The 19227-nt window shown below is 50.6% G+C and overlaps 1 protein-coding gene across 1 annotated transcript in view; it reads left to right on the top strand.

Annotated features, from left to right (window-relative positions):
• The window catches only part of LOC127054291 (zinc finger protein 560-like), a 228436-nt gene that overhangs the window by 35627 nt on the left and 173582 nt on the right, over positions 1 to 19227 (top strand). Inside the window, exons 2-3 of the mRNA XM_050960378.1 lie at positions 11737 to 11863; positions 13686 to 13768. Coding sequence (XP_050816335.1) covers positions 11737 to 11863; positions 13686 to 13768 — 210 coding nt within the window. The remainder of the gene's footprint in view (positions 1 to 11736; positions 11864 to 13685; positions 13769 to 19227) is intronic.

Here is a 19227-nt window from a genome sequence, read left to right on the forward strand (position 1 = left end):
TGGTCGTAGATATTACTGTCCTCCAGGAAGCCTTTAATCCCCACCAGGACCTCTACAGCCTGGACGCAAGTACCTATGCCCCTCACAACCCCCCTAACTCTCCCAGGGTCCCGCCCATACTGGATGTAGGTATCTGTGACCCTACGAACCCCCGTAAGCCCTCGAGGGATCTCTACAGCCTCCACGTAAGTGCGATACTCTGTGCATTACTCTGTGTGGCCACATGGTGTCACTGTTGCTCCATGCAGGAAATGCTCTGTGCATTACCCTGCGTGACCACATGGTGTCACTGTTGCTCCATGCAGGAAATGCTCTGTGCATTACCCTACGTGACCACATGGTGTCACTGTTGCTCCATGCAGGAAAAGCTCTGTGTATTACCCTGTGTGGCCACACGGTGCCACTGTTGCTCCATGCAGGAAATGCTCTGTGCATTACCCTGCGTGACCACATGGTGTCACTGTTGCTCCATGCGGGAAATGCTCTGTGCATTACCCTGCGTGACCACATGGTGTCACTGTTGCTCTATGCAGGAAATGCTCTGTGTATTACCCTGTATGGCCACACGGTGCCACTGTTGCTCCATGCAGGAAATGCTCTGTGCATTACCCTACGTGACCACATGGTGTCACTGTTGCTCCATGCGGGGAAATGCTCTGTGTATTACCCTGTGTGGCCACACGGTGTCACTGTTGCTCCATGCAGGAAATGCTCTGGGCATTACCCTGCGTGGCCACACGATGCCACTGTTGCTCCATGCAGGAAATGCTCTGTGTATTACCCAGCGTGGCCACACGGTGCCACTGTTGCTCCATGCAGGAAATGCTCTGTGCATTACCCTGTGTGGCCACACTGTGTCACTGTTGCGCCATGCAGGAAATGCTCTGTGTATTACCCTGCATGGCCACACGGTGTCACTCTTGCTCCATGCAGGAAATGTTCTGTTCATTACCCTGTGTGAACCCCTGGTATCACTGTTGCTCCATGGGGGAAATGCTCAGGGCATTACCCTGCATGGCCACACAGTGTTACTGTTGCTCCATGCGCGAAATGCTCTGGGCATTACTGTGATGGAGTGGGGACTGTCTGTGTGTGGGATGGGAGAGCAGCGGGTAACTTTAGGTGAGGGACAGGACCTAAGCCTGTAACTTAAGCTAGGCAGCAGGGGAGGGGGTCAGCACCTTTGCCCAGGAAGATGCATAAAGGAAGGGGCTGGCTGGAGCTAGTTAGTTCAGTTTTGGTTTGGAGCTGGGTTGTTTGAATTCAGGGAATCCCAAACTGGGAAATAAGCTTCCTGAACCCCCAGAAGGACTTGATTGAGGGGTCCTGGTTGTGCCCAAAAGCCCTGCTGTATCCTTCATTCCTGTTGGCCAAAAAAACCTTCTGTTTTACTGGCTGGCTGAGTCACTGTGTGTCCCAGGAAGAGGGGTGCAGGGCCAGATTCCACCACACTACGTGACACCCCCTAAGTCCCTCTGGGACCCCTGCAGCCTGGACGTAGGTATCTGTGCCCCCCACCACACTCCTGATCCCACCCCCGACCGCCTACACCCTGGACCTAGATATCTGTGCCCCCCACGAACTCCCTAAGCCCCCCAGGGACCCCTTGAGCCTGGACGTAGGTGGAACCCTTCTGCCAGGCTGAACTGATAGCAGCAAGGCCTGCGTTCAATACATAGGGGTCCCTTGCCTACAATGTAATGCAAACCAGCTCGAGCCCCCACCCAGTGACATGGGAACTTTTTACATACGCACCCCTAGGTGCCTCAAAGAGGAAATACTCCCCTCTCGCAAGCATAGAGTCTGGGTGTAGGAGAAAATGTTTAATAACGTGAGATAAACAACATAGCATTAAATTGGGAAAACACCTCAACTAGTCCGTGTCCTTTTCCCTGGGCTCATGAGTCCAGCAATCCCCAAATCACCCCGAGGCTCCAAAGTCCAATATCTCCAACGTTTCAAGAGTCCAGCAACCCCAAAATCACCCACAGTTGCGCAACCCCAGAGTTCAAGAGTCTATCTGCAGGGTTTTTCCCCCTGCCAGCCTGAGTAGAAAGGGGCACCTTATGTGGTCCACTGCTGACTGCTCTGCCTCTCCATGGGATTCTGCTTTTCCCTTCCCCACAAACTGCTCTGCTCGGTCCACCAGCTGCTCTGCCAGCCAACGTGTGTTCTGCTCCAGCTGTCCCCCAAAACTGCTAGACTCACCTCACTCCGTGGGCCACTCCCACAAACTGCTCCTGTCTGCCAACTACTGTGTTCTGCAGTACAGTTTCATAGTCCCCCACAAGCTAACACATCTTTTCCGTGATTTCAGCTCAAGAACCTACCTATTCAACTCTTAAGAGAATAAAAACAACACTGCTATTCAACTGTTAAAAAAATAAAGTGCAATTGGTGATTCTAGCTTATCCAAGGAGCCCACTCCCTTGTCTAGTGAGTGCTACTCAACTGACGGTGAGTATCCCTGTCTCAAAGCTGTTTCACAGTTCCTCATCCACACAATCAGGGTGACAACACTCCGCATCTCACACCCCAACAACAAATAAACTGGGGATACCATAGCTGCCAAAGTAACCATCCCAGGCTGCCGTGGCCGTGTCACGCACAGTGGGTGTGTCTATGCAAACATGATCAGACCCTGAAATCCTTTTCCACACTTGCCATAATTCACCACCAGATGTGAGGGTAGAGTTCATCCTGCTTCTGCTTACGTAGGTATCTGTTCCCCCCACAACCCCCTAATCCCACCAGAACCCATCTAGCCTGTATAATGGTATCTGTGCTCTCCACAGACCTCTAAGCCCCCCAGGGAACCCACAAGGCCAGATGTAGGCATCTGTATGCCCCACACACCCCTTAATACCCACAGGAACCTTCCAGACTGTAGGTAGGTATCTGTGACCCCTAGAGCCCCACAAAGTCCCTCGGGACCCCTACAGCATGGATGTTTTTATCTGTGACCGACAAAAACCGCCTAAGCTACCCAGGGCCACCTACCATCAGGATGTAGGTATCTGTTCCCCCCCCAAACACACCTAATGCACCCGGAAACCTTCCAGCCTAGATGTAGGTATCTCTGACCCCACGAATCCGCTAAGACATGACAGGACCCCTCCAGCATCGACATAGGTATCTGTGCCCACACAACCCTCCTAAGACCCCCAAAACCCCTCCAGCCTAGACGCAGGTATCTGTGCCCAGCATGAACCCCCTAAGGTCCCTAGGACCCCTCTTGCTGGATGAATGTATCTGTGCCCCTTACAAACCCCTAAGCCCCCCCCAGGATCCCTATAGACCGGACGTAGATATCTGTGCACCCTCATGAACCCACTGATCCTCCCAGCGACCCCTACAGCATGGAAGTAGGTATCTGTACCCCAAAATTCCCCAAAGCAACCCCAGGACCCCTACAGCCTCGATATAGGTATCTGTGCCCCCGCACAACTCCCTAATACCCCCAGAACTCCTCCACCCTGGACGTAGATATTTGTGACTTCCAGGAACCCACAAAGCCCTCCCCAGGACTTCTCCAGTCCCTACATAGGTATCTCTGCCCCCCACCAGCATTCTAAGACCCATAGGGCCCCCACCAGCCTGGTTAGAGCTATGTGTACGCCACACAAACTCCCTAAGCTCCCCAGGGCCCCCTCCAACCGGTACGTAGGTATCTGCGCAACCACAAACCCTTAAATCCCCCAGGGAGCCCTTCAGACCATACGTAGGTTTCTGTGACCCTTACCAACTCCTTAAACCCCCAGGGACCACTACAGCCTGGACGTATGTATCTATGCTCACCACAACCCCCTAAGCCATCCAGGGACCTCTCCAGCCCTGACGTAGATATTTGTGCCCCTCATGAAGCCCCTAATTCCCACCAGAATGTCTCCAGCCTGGACGTAGCTATCTGTGCCCCCCACAACCCCTAAGCCCCCTAGGGATCTCTACAGCCTCTACATAGGCGTGATGCTCTGTGCATTACCCAGCATGGCCACAGGGTGTCACTGTTGCTTCATGCAGGAAAAGCTCTGTCCATTACCTGATGTGGTCACAAGCTGTCAATGTTGCTCCATGCGGGAAATGCTCTGTGCATTACCCTGCCTGGCCACACGGTGTCACTGTTGCTCCATGCGGGAAATGCTCTGTGCATTACTGTGATGGAGTAGGGACTGTCGGTGTGGGGGATGGGAGAGCAGGGGGTGACTTTAGGACCGGACACGTGCTCAGCCTGTAACCTGAGCTAGGCGGGGGGAGGGGTCAGCACCTTTGCCCGGGAAGCTGGACACAGGAAATGGCCAGCTGGAGGGAGTTGGATTAGTTCAGTTTCGGTTTTGGTCTGGGTGGTTGGAATTCAGGGATTCCCAAACTGGGAACTAAGTTTTCTGAAGTCCTAGAAGGACTTGATTGTGGGGTCCTGCTTGTGCCTCCAAGCTCTGCTGTATCCTTCGCTCCTGTTGTCCAATAAACCTTCTGTTTTACTGGCTCTCTGAGAGTCACTGTGAGTCCCAGGAAGAGGGGTGCAGGACCGGACTCCCCCACATTCAATGACAGACCCTAAGCCCCGCCGAGACCCCTGCAGCCTGGACGTAGGTATCTGTGCCTCCCACCAAACACCTAAGACACTCACAGATCCCTCCAGCCTGAACTTAGGTATCTGTGCCCCCCACAAACCCGCTAAGCCCCCGAGGGACCTATACAGCCAGAACATTGGCATCTGTACCCCATATAGACTCCATAAGCCCAATGCGACACTCCAGTGTGCACGTAGGTATATGTGCCCCTCAGAAACCCTCTAAGCCCCCAGGAACACCTACAGCCTGGACATAGGTATTGGCACTCCCACAACCCCCCTAACCCCCCCCTCCCGGAACATCTACAATCTGGACGTAGATATCTGTGCCCCTCACGAAACCTCTAACCCCCCCTGGGAACGATACAGCCTGGACATACGTATCTGTGCCCACTCGAACCCCTAAAACCCACTGGTACCCCTACAGCCTGGACATCATAGGTGTCTTTGGCCCCCACAAATCCCCTAAGACTCTCAGGATGCTTCCAGACTGGACGTAGGTATCTTTGCCCCCCACTAACCCCCTAAGCCCCCCTGGTAACCCTACAGCCTGGATGTAGGAATATGTGCCCCCCACGAACCCTCTAAGCCCCCATGGGACCCCTAGAGCATGGAGGTTGGTATCTGTGTCCCCCCCAAACTCTCTAAGCCCCCCAGGGACCGCTATGGCCTGGACATAGGTATCTGTGCACCCCAAGGCCCCTAAGATCCCCCGGACCTCTGCAGCCTGGCTGCAGGTGTGACGGTGCTGCCCGTGTGAGCCAGCTCAGCTCACTCAATCAGAGTGAATTGCAAACAAAACAGGGCAGACAAATCCCAAACGCTGCTGGTTATTTCAATACTTAGATTTACCAAGCCAGCACAAAACAGCTTCTGTAGTACCTCACTGGTTACTTAGAAGTTTAAACCACGCACTTCCCTTAAAGTACCCAGCCTCAGGCCTCCGTCCAGACACACCTGTTAGATATGATGATGATTCCTGAAAATCTTACTTCATCATATAAAAGAGAAGATTCTTCCGATCCCAAAGGATCAGCCACATAACCAGGTTCAATTATAACTTAGATTTTACCTAAAATACATGCTATAGCCAATTCTTATTAAGTAAGCTAAAATTTATTAGAAAAGAAAAGAGAGAGAGTGAGTGTTGGTTAAAAGATTAATAGACATATAGACTTGAATTCAATTTTTGAGGTTCAGATACAAAGTAGAGATGAGCTTGTAGTTGCCAAAAGTCCTTTTAGAAATAGTCCATAGGTTATAATCCAATGTCCATATTCAGGGTGGCTCCAGTCAATGACTGGGGATCTCAATCCTTGTGGCTTAAGGCTTCCCCCTCTTGAAACCCAAAGCAGATCTGAGATGAAGAAGGATCGTGTCCCAGGTTCTTAAACATTTCCAGCAGCCTTTCAGCCTGAGAAAACAATAGGCTTAACTCTTCTTCCAAACATCCTGGCAATTAGTACATCCATCAAACAGTTTAGATACAGATTATCACAACCTTGAAAGAGACACAGACAATAATACTATTTCACTCAAGTATCATCATAAATGTTACTATTCTTTTTTTGCTCTTTGAATTAAAACTATAGCAATAGACAAGACTTGTTTGCTGACATCACAAGACATGAGCAAACACCTCCCCTTCTACCTCTAACACTGCAGACTTGCATTTCAAAGCTCTGTTCATTTACATATCTTGTTAACCAGTTTTTCAGGTTCACCCACGGGTCAGGTCAGTCGGTGAGGTGAGTTAATTAACTCTTTCTGGCCCTGTCACCTTTCAATGAGATATTAGATTATACTTATAATGTCACAGTCGCGGTGAGTTGACTGCTGCAGCTCTCCGTAGACTCTGCCTGCGCCTCTCACCAAGCTGGAGTACAGCAGGCGAGGGGAGAGCACTCAATGTATTGCATCTACACTAGACGCGATATATCGACCCCCGCTGGATCGATCGCTGCCCACCGATTCGGCAGGTGGTATAGACATACCCCGAGTATCTGGTGATCGGAGCTGGACCCCCGAGGGGGACACATTGAAGGAACTCAGGGGTTAAGGTGCCACTACTGTTAACCAAATCATGGGGAAATTCCAGGGGGCGGGGCTCTGACACATCCCAGGTGCGGGCAGCTCCTGGGGGCGGGGCTCTGGCTCAGCTAGGGGGCGGGGCAGCTCCTCGGGGCGGGGTTCCAGCACAGAGCGGGGGCGGAACAGTTCCTGGGGGCGGGGCTCTGGCACAGCCCATGGGCAGGACAGCTCCAGGGGGCGGGGCTCTAGCACAGCCCATGGGCAGGTCAGCTCCTGGGGGTGGGGCTCTGGCAAAGCCAGGGGGCGGGGCAGCTCCTGGGGGCGGGGCTCTGGGACATGGTGACGCAGAGCCCGGGCTGAACAGCTGCTTCCTGGTTCTCCACGTGCTGCCAGCAGCGCTGGAGCTGCCCGAGCCAGAGCGGAGCAGCTGTTCTCAGCTGCAGCCAGGATCTGCCCCCGGCCCCGCTGGGATCCAGGTGGGGACAGAGACTGGGGCCCGGGGGTTCCCCTTGGTGTGGCTGGCGGGGGCGGGAGGTGAGAAGCCGGAGCTGCAGGCTAGAGAAGGGCGGTAGGACATTGTGACCCGGAGCCCCCGGGGAATGAGAGGCGCTTGAGGCAGGAAAGTGACTCTGCCCCAGGGAGCCTGGGAGAAGCCTTGAAGGCGCCTCGGCCCCAGTGGAGCTGCAGGAGGATCCGCCCGCCTGCCCCGCTGGGATGGGGGAGCCGGGGCCCGACCGTCGTGTGGGGGGGAGGGGCGGACCCCGGGCCAGGCGGGGTGGGGGAGCGGTGTATTAAATCCCTCCCCATAGCAATGTGCTACTCCCAGGCACTGCACATACCCAGTAACAGCCGCTGAAGCCACTCTCCTTCCCCCTGCCCGGACCAGCCGTAACGTTCCGCCGGGTGCTGGGGGCGGGGCTGGAGCGGGGCGGGGGAGTAACAGGGAGCGTGGGAGGGGCGGGCGCAGAGCAGGAAATTGATGGGCGGGGGGGCGGGGTCAGGCAGCTGGAGGCAGGGTTCGCGGGGGGCTAAAGGGCACAATCCGGGCTGGGGGGAGGAGCAGGAGTTGAGCTCAGGGGGAGGCGATGGCAGAGCCCCCCCCTTTGGTGTGAGGGCGGAGGTGTCGAGGGGGGAGGAGAAGCCGGAGTTGAAGGGGGGGGAGGTCACTGGGGTGGGGGGGGTAGATCTGTCTCTGTACAGCCAGCACATTCCCGGGGTGGGAGGGAGGTGAGTTAACTGGATCCTGTCCCTGTTTTTGCCACTTCCTCCCACACACACATTCTCTCAAGATTTCCCCTTTTCTCTCTCATTATCACACGTAAAATCCAGGGAGATTCTCCTCCCCCCCCCAATGATCAGCTCTCTAATTGCCTCTGATTTTCCCTTTTCTCTCCATACTTCTCAAATGTCAATTTAAAATCTCTCCGATGGGGGGTGGATTTTCCCACCCATTTTATCTGCAGCGATTTGTCCTTGTTTGGGTGGGAAATTGTTGCCCTGGGTCATTCCCCAGAACATGACTCCCACTGGAGTGGGATGGGATGAGGTTCCCGTTCTCTGCCAGGGCAGGGAAGGGAAGGGAGGAGCACATCCCCCATGGAGACTGCCCAGACCCCATTTCCCAATTCCCCTGCGGCCCCCTTCCATTGTCCAGGGAGCCTTCCAGCTCCCCCCCGCCCTTAAATCAGCTCCTCAAAGGGCTCTGAGCTGCTCACGTGAATGGTTGTCCCGTGGCCGGGGGGGCACCATCACATTCTGTTTATGTATTGGACAGTCATATAAAATCCAGTCCAACAGTCCCCCTTTTCCACTAGTTATTTAATAGCAACATCAAATCCCCTCCGATCTTGGTGGTTTTCTCTCATGTTATCAAATGTCCTTTGTGACAGGGTTCTCTCTGCGTGTCTCAAAGATTGATATAAAATACCCCAAACATTTGCCCCACTTCTCTCTAGTTGTTTTATTTCTAATTGAATATGATGGGTTGTTTCCCAATGTGCTAAGATGCAGCCGCCTCTGGGGTGGATGCATGGTGGCCATTATTTGCTAGTGACAGCCCGTGGATCTTTTTTGCACTCCAGGCCTTCCATTCTCCTGTTAAAGAAGCACTCCCCAGGCTCCCTCTGCCTGTGTGACTGGCCAGCAGGAGGTGGTGTTAACTTTCTAGCCCCTTCTCACACTCTGTGAGGTAACACTTGCAGGGGCAGGGAAGGTGTCTGTGTGGGGAGATTGCAGCTGAAGGGGCATTGTGGTAGGGGGAGGCCTCTGGGTGGCTGGGCAGGGGGTACCCTAGTCAGGTTGGTGGGTTGTGGAGGTTTGGGGTTTTCGGGGGTGGTGGTTCTGATGTGTCCATCCCTTAGGCTATGGGTCCTGGAGGTGGGTATCGCTGGGGGCCTGGTGGCTGCAGAACAGTGGGGGTGGGTGTCTCTTGGGGAGGCGGGACAGAGGGTTAGAGGGAGCCTGGTTCTGTGCCAGGGGCTCTGTCTGTGCTTCCTCCGCTGGTTCCTGGTTTTGTTGCCATGCCCAGTGCACAGAGCTGGGTTAGGGGATCCCTGGCACTAGGTGAGGGCATGCCAGGGAAGCAGAGTGATGGGTCGCACTGTAAAGCATCAGGGGGTCACACTGGGCAGAGGAGGGGGTCCCAGGCAAATGTCAGGGTAGATCGTTCTGGAGGGTGGGGAAGTTCCTAGGCAGGCAGTGAGGGACTGAGTTCCCAGTGGGGGGGGGGGTCCCTTGAGGGGGTCCCTGGCTGCTGGGGGCTCTTGGTGGGGGGAACCCTTTGGGATTCTCAACCTGGCAATCATGGTGTGGTGGGGGTTCTCTGGCCGGTAGGGCTTTGAGGGGTATCTGGGGTCCCTGGCCAGGGACTCTGGGGGCTGCGTCCCAGGGAATATCTGATGGGATCCTGGCTGGGGGGTGTCTGGGGCCCCTGGCTGGGGGGTCTGGGCTCTGGGTACTAGGTGGTGTCTGGGGGCTGCTGCTAACCATGATCCTTCTCTCTGGTCAACTTGTACCAGAGTCCTGGCTCCTAGTCACCAGGTCACCAAGTCCATTCCCCAGTCACGTGCCCTTTCACTGTGATAACTTTCTGTCCACTTAGCAAACACTGTTAGTGTGAAATCACAGAATTTACTTTTCTCCTCTTTTGAAAACTGCAGGAACTTTCGGTTCCGTTTGGAAAATTTTTGCCCCCAGTCCTTGTCCTAGATCTGCGGGGGTGAGGGAGGTGGGAAGGGAGTCAGCACTGCCACACGATGGTCTTTTCCACAGCTTTCTGAACTCATTCTTTCTGAAATCCGGTGTCATTGAGACCGTTGTTAATCCAGAGTCACTGTATGGAAAGACAAGGAGTGATTCCAGATGGACAGTGGGTCAAATGAGATCAGCCATTCTCCCTGTGAGGAGGGGCTCCCATTAGCTGCTCTCCCCAGAGAGCTAAAGGAGGGAAGCTGCTGAAACACTCTGTCCCTCTCTGCTCAGGATATTGGGGTTCAGCTTCCTGGGTCAGATGCTGCAGCCTCCATTGTGATCTGGGAGACCAGGCTTGGCAGCTGCTGCTCCCCCAGTGGGGCTCTGTGCTGGGAAGTGACCTTAATTAAAGCTTCTTCTCTGCCAGGCCCAGGGGATGACTTTCTGCAGCTGGTCCTAGCCCCCTAGGGCAGTCCTGGGCCCTGTTACTACTAAATTCTGAGCCAGAGTCTCCAGGTAACTGAAAGACCTCAGGGAATGTCCTAGGGTCTGGCAAGAAAGTGACTCTGCACAAACAACACCACCTCATTTCTCCTCCCATTAGCGGTTACCAGTAGGAAATCCAGCCATGGGAGAGCAAAGCCCCCAGGAATGGGACTGTCCCAGCCAGAGGGGCAGGGAGAGAGGACAGGGGAAGGAGAGACTGAAAGGGGCAGTGGGAGAAATAAATGTGGGGGAGAGATTTCCAACTCTCTAGTCCACCCAGACACATGTATTGCTGCATCCTGGGGCAGAAGCACTTTCCAGTGAACAAAACAAGGATCAGACAGAGCAAAAGCCAGTTCCTGACTCCATATTCCCCCTGCTGGGGTGTGGCTGCCGTGGGGTCAGTGTCTGAGGGAATCCCCCACAGTGACTCCTTTGGTTCTGCTCTTTTCTAGCCTTGTGTTCAGAGAAGGGGTGAGGGGAGAGAGAAGGGAGGTTAAAAATGTGTCTGTGGACTTAGCCTGGCAGGAGGGGCCAGGTGTAAATTGTAATAAACAGATTGAGCATTTCCCAGCATGACAGAATCTAAGGTGTCTGTCTGCAGGGAAAGGACCTGGGGGAATTGTGATGTGAAATTAACTAAAACCGGTTCTGAAACGCCCACAACTGCCCTTCTCCCTCAGACAGGCTGCAGAATGTTTTGCTCCAGCTCATCCCAGCCTGGCGTGGGACAGGGAAGAGAAATGGCTGCAGTGGAGTCAGTCCAGGTAGAGATTATCGGGGGGTTGCTGGTGGGTTCCTGCTGGAGGAAAGGGAGAGCAAATACACCAGAGGTGGGAAGGTTTGCAGAGTCTGGTTTGGAGGTTGGAGCGGGGCAGGAAATTCACAGTGTGGGGAAAGGAGGAGGCCAGGGTGTGGCAGACCTGCTGGGAGTTATTTACTAAGTGGCCTAGATTCTAGGAACAGACCCAGGAGGTTTGGAGGTGGAAATGCCCTAATTTGTGAAGAGAGAAAATAACCCACCTACATGGAGCTAGTCAAACTGACCAGACTCCTAGTGCTGGAGCCTGACCTCATTAACCATCAGCTGCTGTGAGATATAAAGGGCACACCCTTGAGTCAGGCTTATTGGAGCTGCCTCTCCCTTCATATCCCGCTCCTCACAATGAGGAGGATGTTGGCCATCCTACCAGCGAGCTCTCCCTGGACCCTGCTAGGGGCTCCATCTCCTGTATCTGTCAGTGGCTAGTAGGGGGGTGATGGATATGCTGGGAGAGATAAGGGGCTCTCTCTTCATCCCCTCACCCTGGCATTTGCTGGATACTCTGAGCCAGGTCGAGGTGGGACTCTCCTGACTGTGATCCACCCAGAGCTTCCATTTGATTCACTCTTCTCTGCCACAAATAGTGGGGCTGTGAGTGTGGCAGCAAGTCCTTAGTGTTGGACTCTTACTCTTTCAGGGGCTGGTGACCTTCAAGGAGATGGCTATGTATTTCACCAGGGAAGAGTGGGCTCTGCTGGACCCCACTCAGAGAGCCCTCTACTGGGATGTCATGCAGGAGAACTATGAGACTGTGACCTCGCTGGGTAAGGGTTCCTGTCCCTTCTGTTCTTGGAAGGGGAAATGAAGAGTGAAGGTTCACGCCACCCCCACAATGCCATCTGTACCCTGTCCTGTTTCAGCATCACCCCAATAGGCCAGTGACACACGTAATACCAGAGACCCTCCTCTGCTACATAACACTTTGGAAACAGAGCGCAGGAGCCGTATTGCACAGTGTCAAATATCTCCTGTTTGCTCAAGTTAAACTGGGGGTTAGGTCTGGCATAACTGTCCCATACCCCTAATCATTTTTGTTGCCCTTTTCTGAACCTTTTCCAATTCCAATATATCTATTTTTGAGATGGGGTGACATGTGCATGCAGTATTCAAGATGTGGCTGTATCATGGATTTATTTGCTCTTTTTACAAATATGATCTATGAGATATTCTGTCATATCTATCACTTTCTTAATTATTTCCTACATTGTTCACTTTTTTTCACTGCTGCTGCACATTGAGTGGATATTTTCAGAGAACTATCCACAGTGACTCCAAGATCCATCTCTTGAGTGGAAACAACTAATTTAGACCCCATCATTTTGTATGTATAGTTGGGATTGTGTTTTCCAATGGGCTGCACTATGTGCTATCCTGTCATCTAGTACTGCTGAGATCCTGGATTCAGTAATATCCCTGCCCTTCCTGTACCCTTTCTCCCCCGAACCCCGCCAGCCCATGCTTCCTGTTCCCAGCTTCCCCAGGATTCTCGCACTGTCTCTGAAGCTCTCTGTCAGCAAGAAGCAGTGCCAGGGACACATGCCCTCTGTCTGGAGTCTTCGATTTCTAGGACATGGATTTACTTTCTCTGTGTTGTAAGAGGCTCTGTCATAATGAGTGTCTGTGATGTTACCCAGAGTACAGTCTGGACTGTTAAATAGCTGTCCCCTCAGTCCTCCAGCATGGGGTGCCTTTTCAACTGTTTTTCCGCGAGAACAGCCCCTCTTGGCCAATTAACACACAGTCTCCAGCATGTAACTCACTCCCAGCTACACAGTATTGAGTGCTGCTAGACAGCCACTCATGAATTACACCTCAGGAGAAAACCAGCAAATTCTCAAGTGCCCAACTTTCCCCCAGAAATGTGCATCTTGCACTGTCCAGCACACTACTGAACGACCCAAGCTCATATGAAGTCTGTCATTTCATCAGCGGAAGATGACATGCACCAGCTTGTTATCCCAAACAGAGTTTCCCACACACTTCAATCCACACATACTGGTTAGATGAACAGTAAACCAAGATTGTTAACTACCAAAAACTAAAACTAGGCCCAGTCCATGAAAGGGGCACTCCCAGGAGAGACTGTATAAAGGCTGGAACATGAAACACCTTTGTAAAGCTGAGACAGCTGCCTTGGGGACAATGACAGGGAGAATCCCCCAAAGTGACTCCTTTGTTTCTGCTCTTCTCTGGCCTCCGATTGTTCCTTCCAACGTGGAGTACTTTGCACTTGTCTCTACTGAATTTGATCCTATTTACTTCAGATCATTTCTCCCGTTTGTCCAGGTCATTTTGAATTTTAATACAATCCTCCAAAGCACTTACAACCCCTCCCAGCTTGGTGTTGTCCGCAAACTTGATACGTGTAAGAGAGAGACTGTTACTGGGAGGGTTTCCCCATGTGTCAGAGGGTTACACCCTGGTGGGAGGGGGCTAGGCCTGTACTGGAATAAGGTCACTCTGTGCTTCACAGTGTGCTAGAACCTAGAATGTGCATTAGCAGGGGAATAGCTGGGGGGAATCGGCTTGGAGAATGGACAAAAGCCTAGTCTGAATTCTCACACCTTGCCCTTTTCACCCCGGCAGGCCAGAGAATAACATCCATGTTTCGCTGCAGATCATCTCGTCCTCCCAGGGACAAGGAAATGGCTGCAATGGAGCTGGCTCAGGTAAGAGATTATCAGGGTGGCGGGCTCTGCTTGGAGGTTGAGGAGCAGTAAATGCATAAGAGGGTGGGAATTGCTAGAGGTGGTGGGAAGCAGGAAATATCTCGGGTGGAGAAAGGGAGGGGACAGCATGTGACAAACCTGCTGAGACTTGTGTAGTGTAGGGCGTGATGGGTTGTCACCCCCAGGACGCAGTTTGTGGAGCTTCTGGGAACTGCTGTGTCCTCTAACCCTCACGCTGGGCTGGCCCTTCTCACACTGCTTTGCTGGAGATTTCGCCAGCCTCTCCAGGGCCTGTAATCACCCAACACAACAGCAGGTGGCACCATGCAGCCAACTAAGCTACCTGAGTGCGTTACCTAAGCCACTCAAGGACAGATAGAAGACAAGAGCCAATTTCCCACTCCCCAACCTTGCACACTTGCTGTAGTATAAATCCAGAATGATACCATCTTATAGTGCACAGGGATCTCTATAATGCAAGCTCATTCATGTAGTTCCCCTTCCCCTCGATATGGGACAGATGTGCACAACAAGCTGAGATTTTCCCCAGACACTTCACTCAAAATACGCTGGTTAAGATAAAGCATCAAACAAGTTTATTAACTGCAGAAAGATAGATTAAGTGATTATAAGTGATAACAAACAGATCAAAGCAGATTATTTAGCAAATAACCAAAACTCAGACTAAGCCTAACATACTAGATGGATAGAATTTGAATTAGCAATTTCTCACCCTGACTGATGGTACAAGCAGTCCCCCAAGTTTCCATACACAAGCTAGAAATCTCTTGATCCTGGGAGCAGCACTTCCCCCACATCCGTTTTTGTTTCTCAGGTGTTTCCAGAAGATCTCTTGTGTGGAGAATGAGGCCAAGAGATGATGTCACACCCCACCTTATGTAGCTTTTCCATATGGTGGGAACCTTTTGTTCCAAACTCAGTTCCTAGTCCAGTTTGTGGAAAAATACAGGTACTAAAATGGAGTTTAGTGTCATGTGGTCTGGTCACAGGCCCTGCTGAGTCATAGTAGCCATGACTCATAGGCTGGCTGAAACATTCACAGGAAGGCTAAGCTCTTCCACAGTCCATTGTCTTTGTTGAGCCATCAGCACTGTCTGGCTTCTTCATTGTTGTACCTGAAAGGCTCATTGTGGGTGTTACCCAGAGTAAGCACATTTGAAATACAGATACAGAGTCAATATCCATAACTTCAGATACGAACATGATATGTGCACACAAATAGGATAATCATATTCAGCAAATCAGAACTTTTCCAGTGACACCACACATGATGCATCTTCTACAAAATAGATCATAATTATGTCCTAATCATATTATAATCATACCACTATGATGAATATGGGGGTGTAGTGTCAGATAGGTCCTAATTTCAAGGCACAGGAGTTGGGAATGGAACTTCCCCTCTTTGTGGAACAGGAAATAACCCTCCAGCCAGGGCTGGGACAACTTTCCAGACTCTCAGTGATGGAGCCTGAATCTACTGACATTTCATTAATTACCACCAACCCCAATCTTTGTGGCAACTGTAAACTTTATCAGTGATGATTTTGTACTCTCTTCTAAGTCATGGATAAGAATGTTAAATAGCACAGGGCCAAGAACCAATCCCTGCAGGAACCTGCTAGAAAGAAATCCACTCGATCATGGTTCCCCATTTACTATCAGAGTTTTTAATCTATTTAATGTATGCCGTGTTTATTTTGTATCATTCTAGTTTTTTTTAGTAAAAATATTGTGCTAATCAAGTCATGTCCCTTATGGAAGTTTAGGTATATTACATCAATACTATTAGCTGCAACCAAACTTTTGATCTCATCCAATAAGGATATCCCGTTAGTTTGATAGGCTCTATTTTCTCTAAACCTTTGTTAATGGGCACTACAATTCTGACCTTCTAACTTCTATTCTTTATGATTGACTTCCCCTTTCTTCCATATATTTTATTTGGAGAGTGCTTGGATTCCTAGCAGGGAGCCACTATCAGGGTCCAGAGACAGCCCCATCTCCTATATTAAGCTCTGGCTAGTAGCTATGTGATAAATGTGAAGACCCTGCTTCTGTCTGTCAGATGGGAGACACAAAGGTTCTCTCTTTCTACCCTCTGATGTCTCCTGGCTGCTGTAAGGAAGGTGGGGTGGGACTCTGTTAACATGTGCCTCCCGGAGCTTCCATTTCCCTGGTGCTGCTGTTCCGTGAATAGTGGGGTGTGAGTGGGTCAGCAGGTACTGAGTATTGGACTCCTGCTCTTTCAGGGGCCGGTGACCTTCGAGGAGGTGGCTGTGTATTTCTCCAGGGAAGAGGGAACTCTGCTGGACCCCACTCAGAGAGCCCTCTACAGAGATGTCATGCAGGGGAACTATGAGACGATGGTCTTGCTGGGTAAGGATTCCTGTCCCTTCTGTTCTTGGAAGGGGAAATGAAGAGTGAAGGTTCATGCCACCCCCACAATGCCATCTGTACCCTGTCCTGTTTCAGCATCACCCCAATAGGCCAGTAACATACATACTACCAGAGACCCTCCTCTGCTGCAGAACACTTTGGGAACAGAGCACAGGAGCAGCATCACACAATGTCAAATATCTCCTCTTTACTCAAGTAAAACTGGGGTTAGGTCCAGCATAATGAACAGAAGCTTCCTACCCCCAGCCTTCTCTCAAACCCTGAGCCTTCTCTACCCAAACCAGAATGTGCTTTGGGTGTAACAAGCAGGCGGCTGGAGTCAGAGCTGCCAGTCCAGGGTTACTTATCATACAGACACTCAGTGCGTCCTTGAACGCTGGCTGGGAGTATCCAGACAGGGGAGCTCCAGCAGCAGAACACTGAATCTTACCCAGGATTACAGATGACACAACTCCTCGCTGATCTGGATTGCACCCCAGCATGTGAAAATGGCCTAGGTTGGTAGTGACATTTCTTGAGACATGGAGAGTCTTGCTCCCATATCACCAGGTGTAATAAAAATAACAGGAAAGGCCTAATATGGAAAACTGATTGTTCAGCTTGCTTTTCACCTGCATCATATTTTGCAATATATTCCAATTAAGGAAATTAACGTGCAACGTATGTGTCATTGTTTGTGGTTTTAAGCTGTAAAAGGCATTTGTGATTTTTAGCTCGGGAACAGTATTCCAATAGCTGTCGCCCCCTGCGTGCTTGTAACCAAGAAAAGAGCCTCAGGCTGAGCTGATTCAAATATTAATCCTGTGGTCGTTTTCCACAACAGCCTCAATAGGTCCCTGTGATGGAATGTAAGGCTACATCTAGACTACCCACCGTATCGGTGGGTTAAAATCGATTGCTCGGGGATCGATATATGGCGTCTCATCTAGACGCCATATATCAATCCCCGAGCGCGCTTATATCGATTCCGGAACAACACCAACCCCAACGGAGTTGCTGATTTGACAGGGGGAGCCGCGGACATCGATCCCGTGCGGTGAGGATGGGTGAGTAATCCGATCTTAGATATTCGACTTCAGTTACGTTATTCACGTAGCTGAATTTGCGTATCTAAGATCGATTTCCCCCCGTAGTGTAGACCAGCCCTTAATGTCTTCACAGCTTCCCCCTGCAGGAGAATGGCTGTTTGACCAGCTGTTTGCCTTGCTGTCTCTGAGGAACTGGTCTGTGGGTGTTCCCCAGAACTGTAACTTTTTCAGTAATATCATACTGTAAAATCTCACAATTTTACATACAGTGTTACTACACATTTTAACAGAAGGATAATATTCAGTAGGTTATGCGTTTTCTAATGATACCTCACAAGCCATACTGGGTACAAAATTGATCATAATTTTCTAGAAGAGTGAACACAGGGGTACAGATTGACACAGTGTCTGTGTGTGTGTTCCCAGCAGATATGTGGGTATTTCAATCCCTCCTAAGCACAATGTTTGGCATCTTCAAGGACCTGGGGAACTGATTCTGGGAATTCACTAGTTTAGCAAGTGTGAGACTGCATGAAATTGTGAGACACTTTGGTATTAATAATAAAATAATATAATCTGATAAAATTGCAATGAATCATGCTAGGTATGCCATGTAAAGTGTCAGTGAAAATGTTATGATTTGCCTAGTATGATAATTTTGTTTCTATGTTTCTATCACCTTTGTATTGTGAGTTACAGATATGTAAGGTATATCTGTATTTCCAGACTTGTGCAGTTTTTCTGGGTGACACCCCCAGACATATTGGCATCAACATTGCCTAGCATGTTTGATGGCCCATTGAGGGTCATCAGCTGTACAATGAACCTATGGACCAAGGGGATACACCTATTGAGTCAGCAAGACATGCCGGGGTTTGCCTGTGTAATGAAACCTCCAAAGCTTTTCCATGCCATGTGCTGTACAGCTTGTGTTTGGGACACAGGAAGTACAAGCCACATGGCAAAAGGAATATAAATCGCAGCTGCATCATCTCCATCTTGTCTTCAATCCCCCTTCCTACCTCTGGAGCAACTTCTCTACAAACTGAACCCTGGAACAAAGGACTGAATGACCCATCCAAGCTGTGGATGCGTTCCAGACAGACTTTCAAGCCAGCAACTCACCAATACTGCTAAGAACCTGATATATCCATTTTGGAATGTATCTGACTGCTTTTCCATTTAAATTCTTTCTGTCTTTCTTTCTTTTAAACCTTTAGTTTAGATGCTAAAGAATTGTCTGGAAGGATGGAATTTAACTTCATTCTTTCATTAGTTCTTTCTTCTAAACATTTAGTTTAACTGCTAAAGGATTGGCTGGCAGCATGGTATTTTGGATGAGATCCAAACCTGGGTAATGTGGCTAACCTTCTACCCACCCACTTCCTGGATCCAATTAGGATCACTCTCCTGCTGCCCTCTGGCCATGCTGTATCACAGTGAGCAGAGTTTTTAAATAACCTCTCACTGTACGGGACCTAGTTGCTGATTAGGAGTCAGAGAACTGTCATGCAATAAAGGGGGCCGTGTGATTTCTTTTTTCAGAGTCTCGTTAACCAGTGTGTGGGATCAGAAGCACAGTTTGTGACTGGTCAGTGAGTTTAACTTCAGTGTTAACCACCAGTATGGGGAGCATCTGCTCTCCCTTTTTCAGCCTGCTCTGACCTTGGCATTTTCAGTGAGGACTGCCCCAGGCACACTAGGTCACACTAAGCACTGAAGATAAATTAACAGAATGTTTTTGATGATCAAGTTGTATGAAATCAACTGAACTCCTTTGTTTTCTTTCATCTGAGCAGAGATTCTGGTTTTCCAACGTGATATGATCTCCCAGCTGGAACAAGGGGAAGAGCCATGGATCCCAAAGCTTCAGGGTTCAGAGGAAAGAGAGATCCTGAGATCTCCCCGCACAGATGAGGAAACATTAAACCAACTCAGAATCTGTAAGTGCCTGAGGGAAACATCTAGGATGCCCTACAAAGCTCTTGGGAAGTCTCTCAGTTCATTATT

The sequence above is a fragment of the Gopherus flavomarginatus genome, chromosome 6 (assembly GCF_025201925.1).
Source record: "Gopherus flavomarginatus isolate rGopFla2 chromosome 6, rGopFla2.mat.asm, whole genome shotgun sequence".
In the NCBI taxonomy this organism is placed as follows: Eukaryota; Metazoa; Chordata; order Testudines; family Testudinidae; genus Gopherus; species Gopherus flavomarginatus.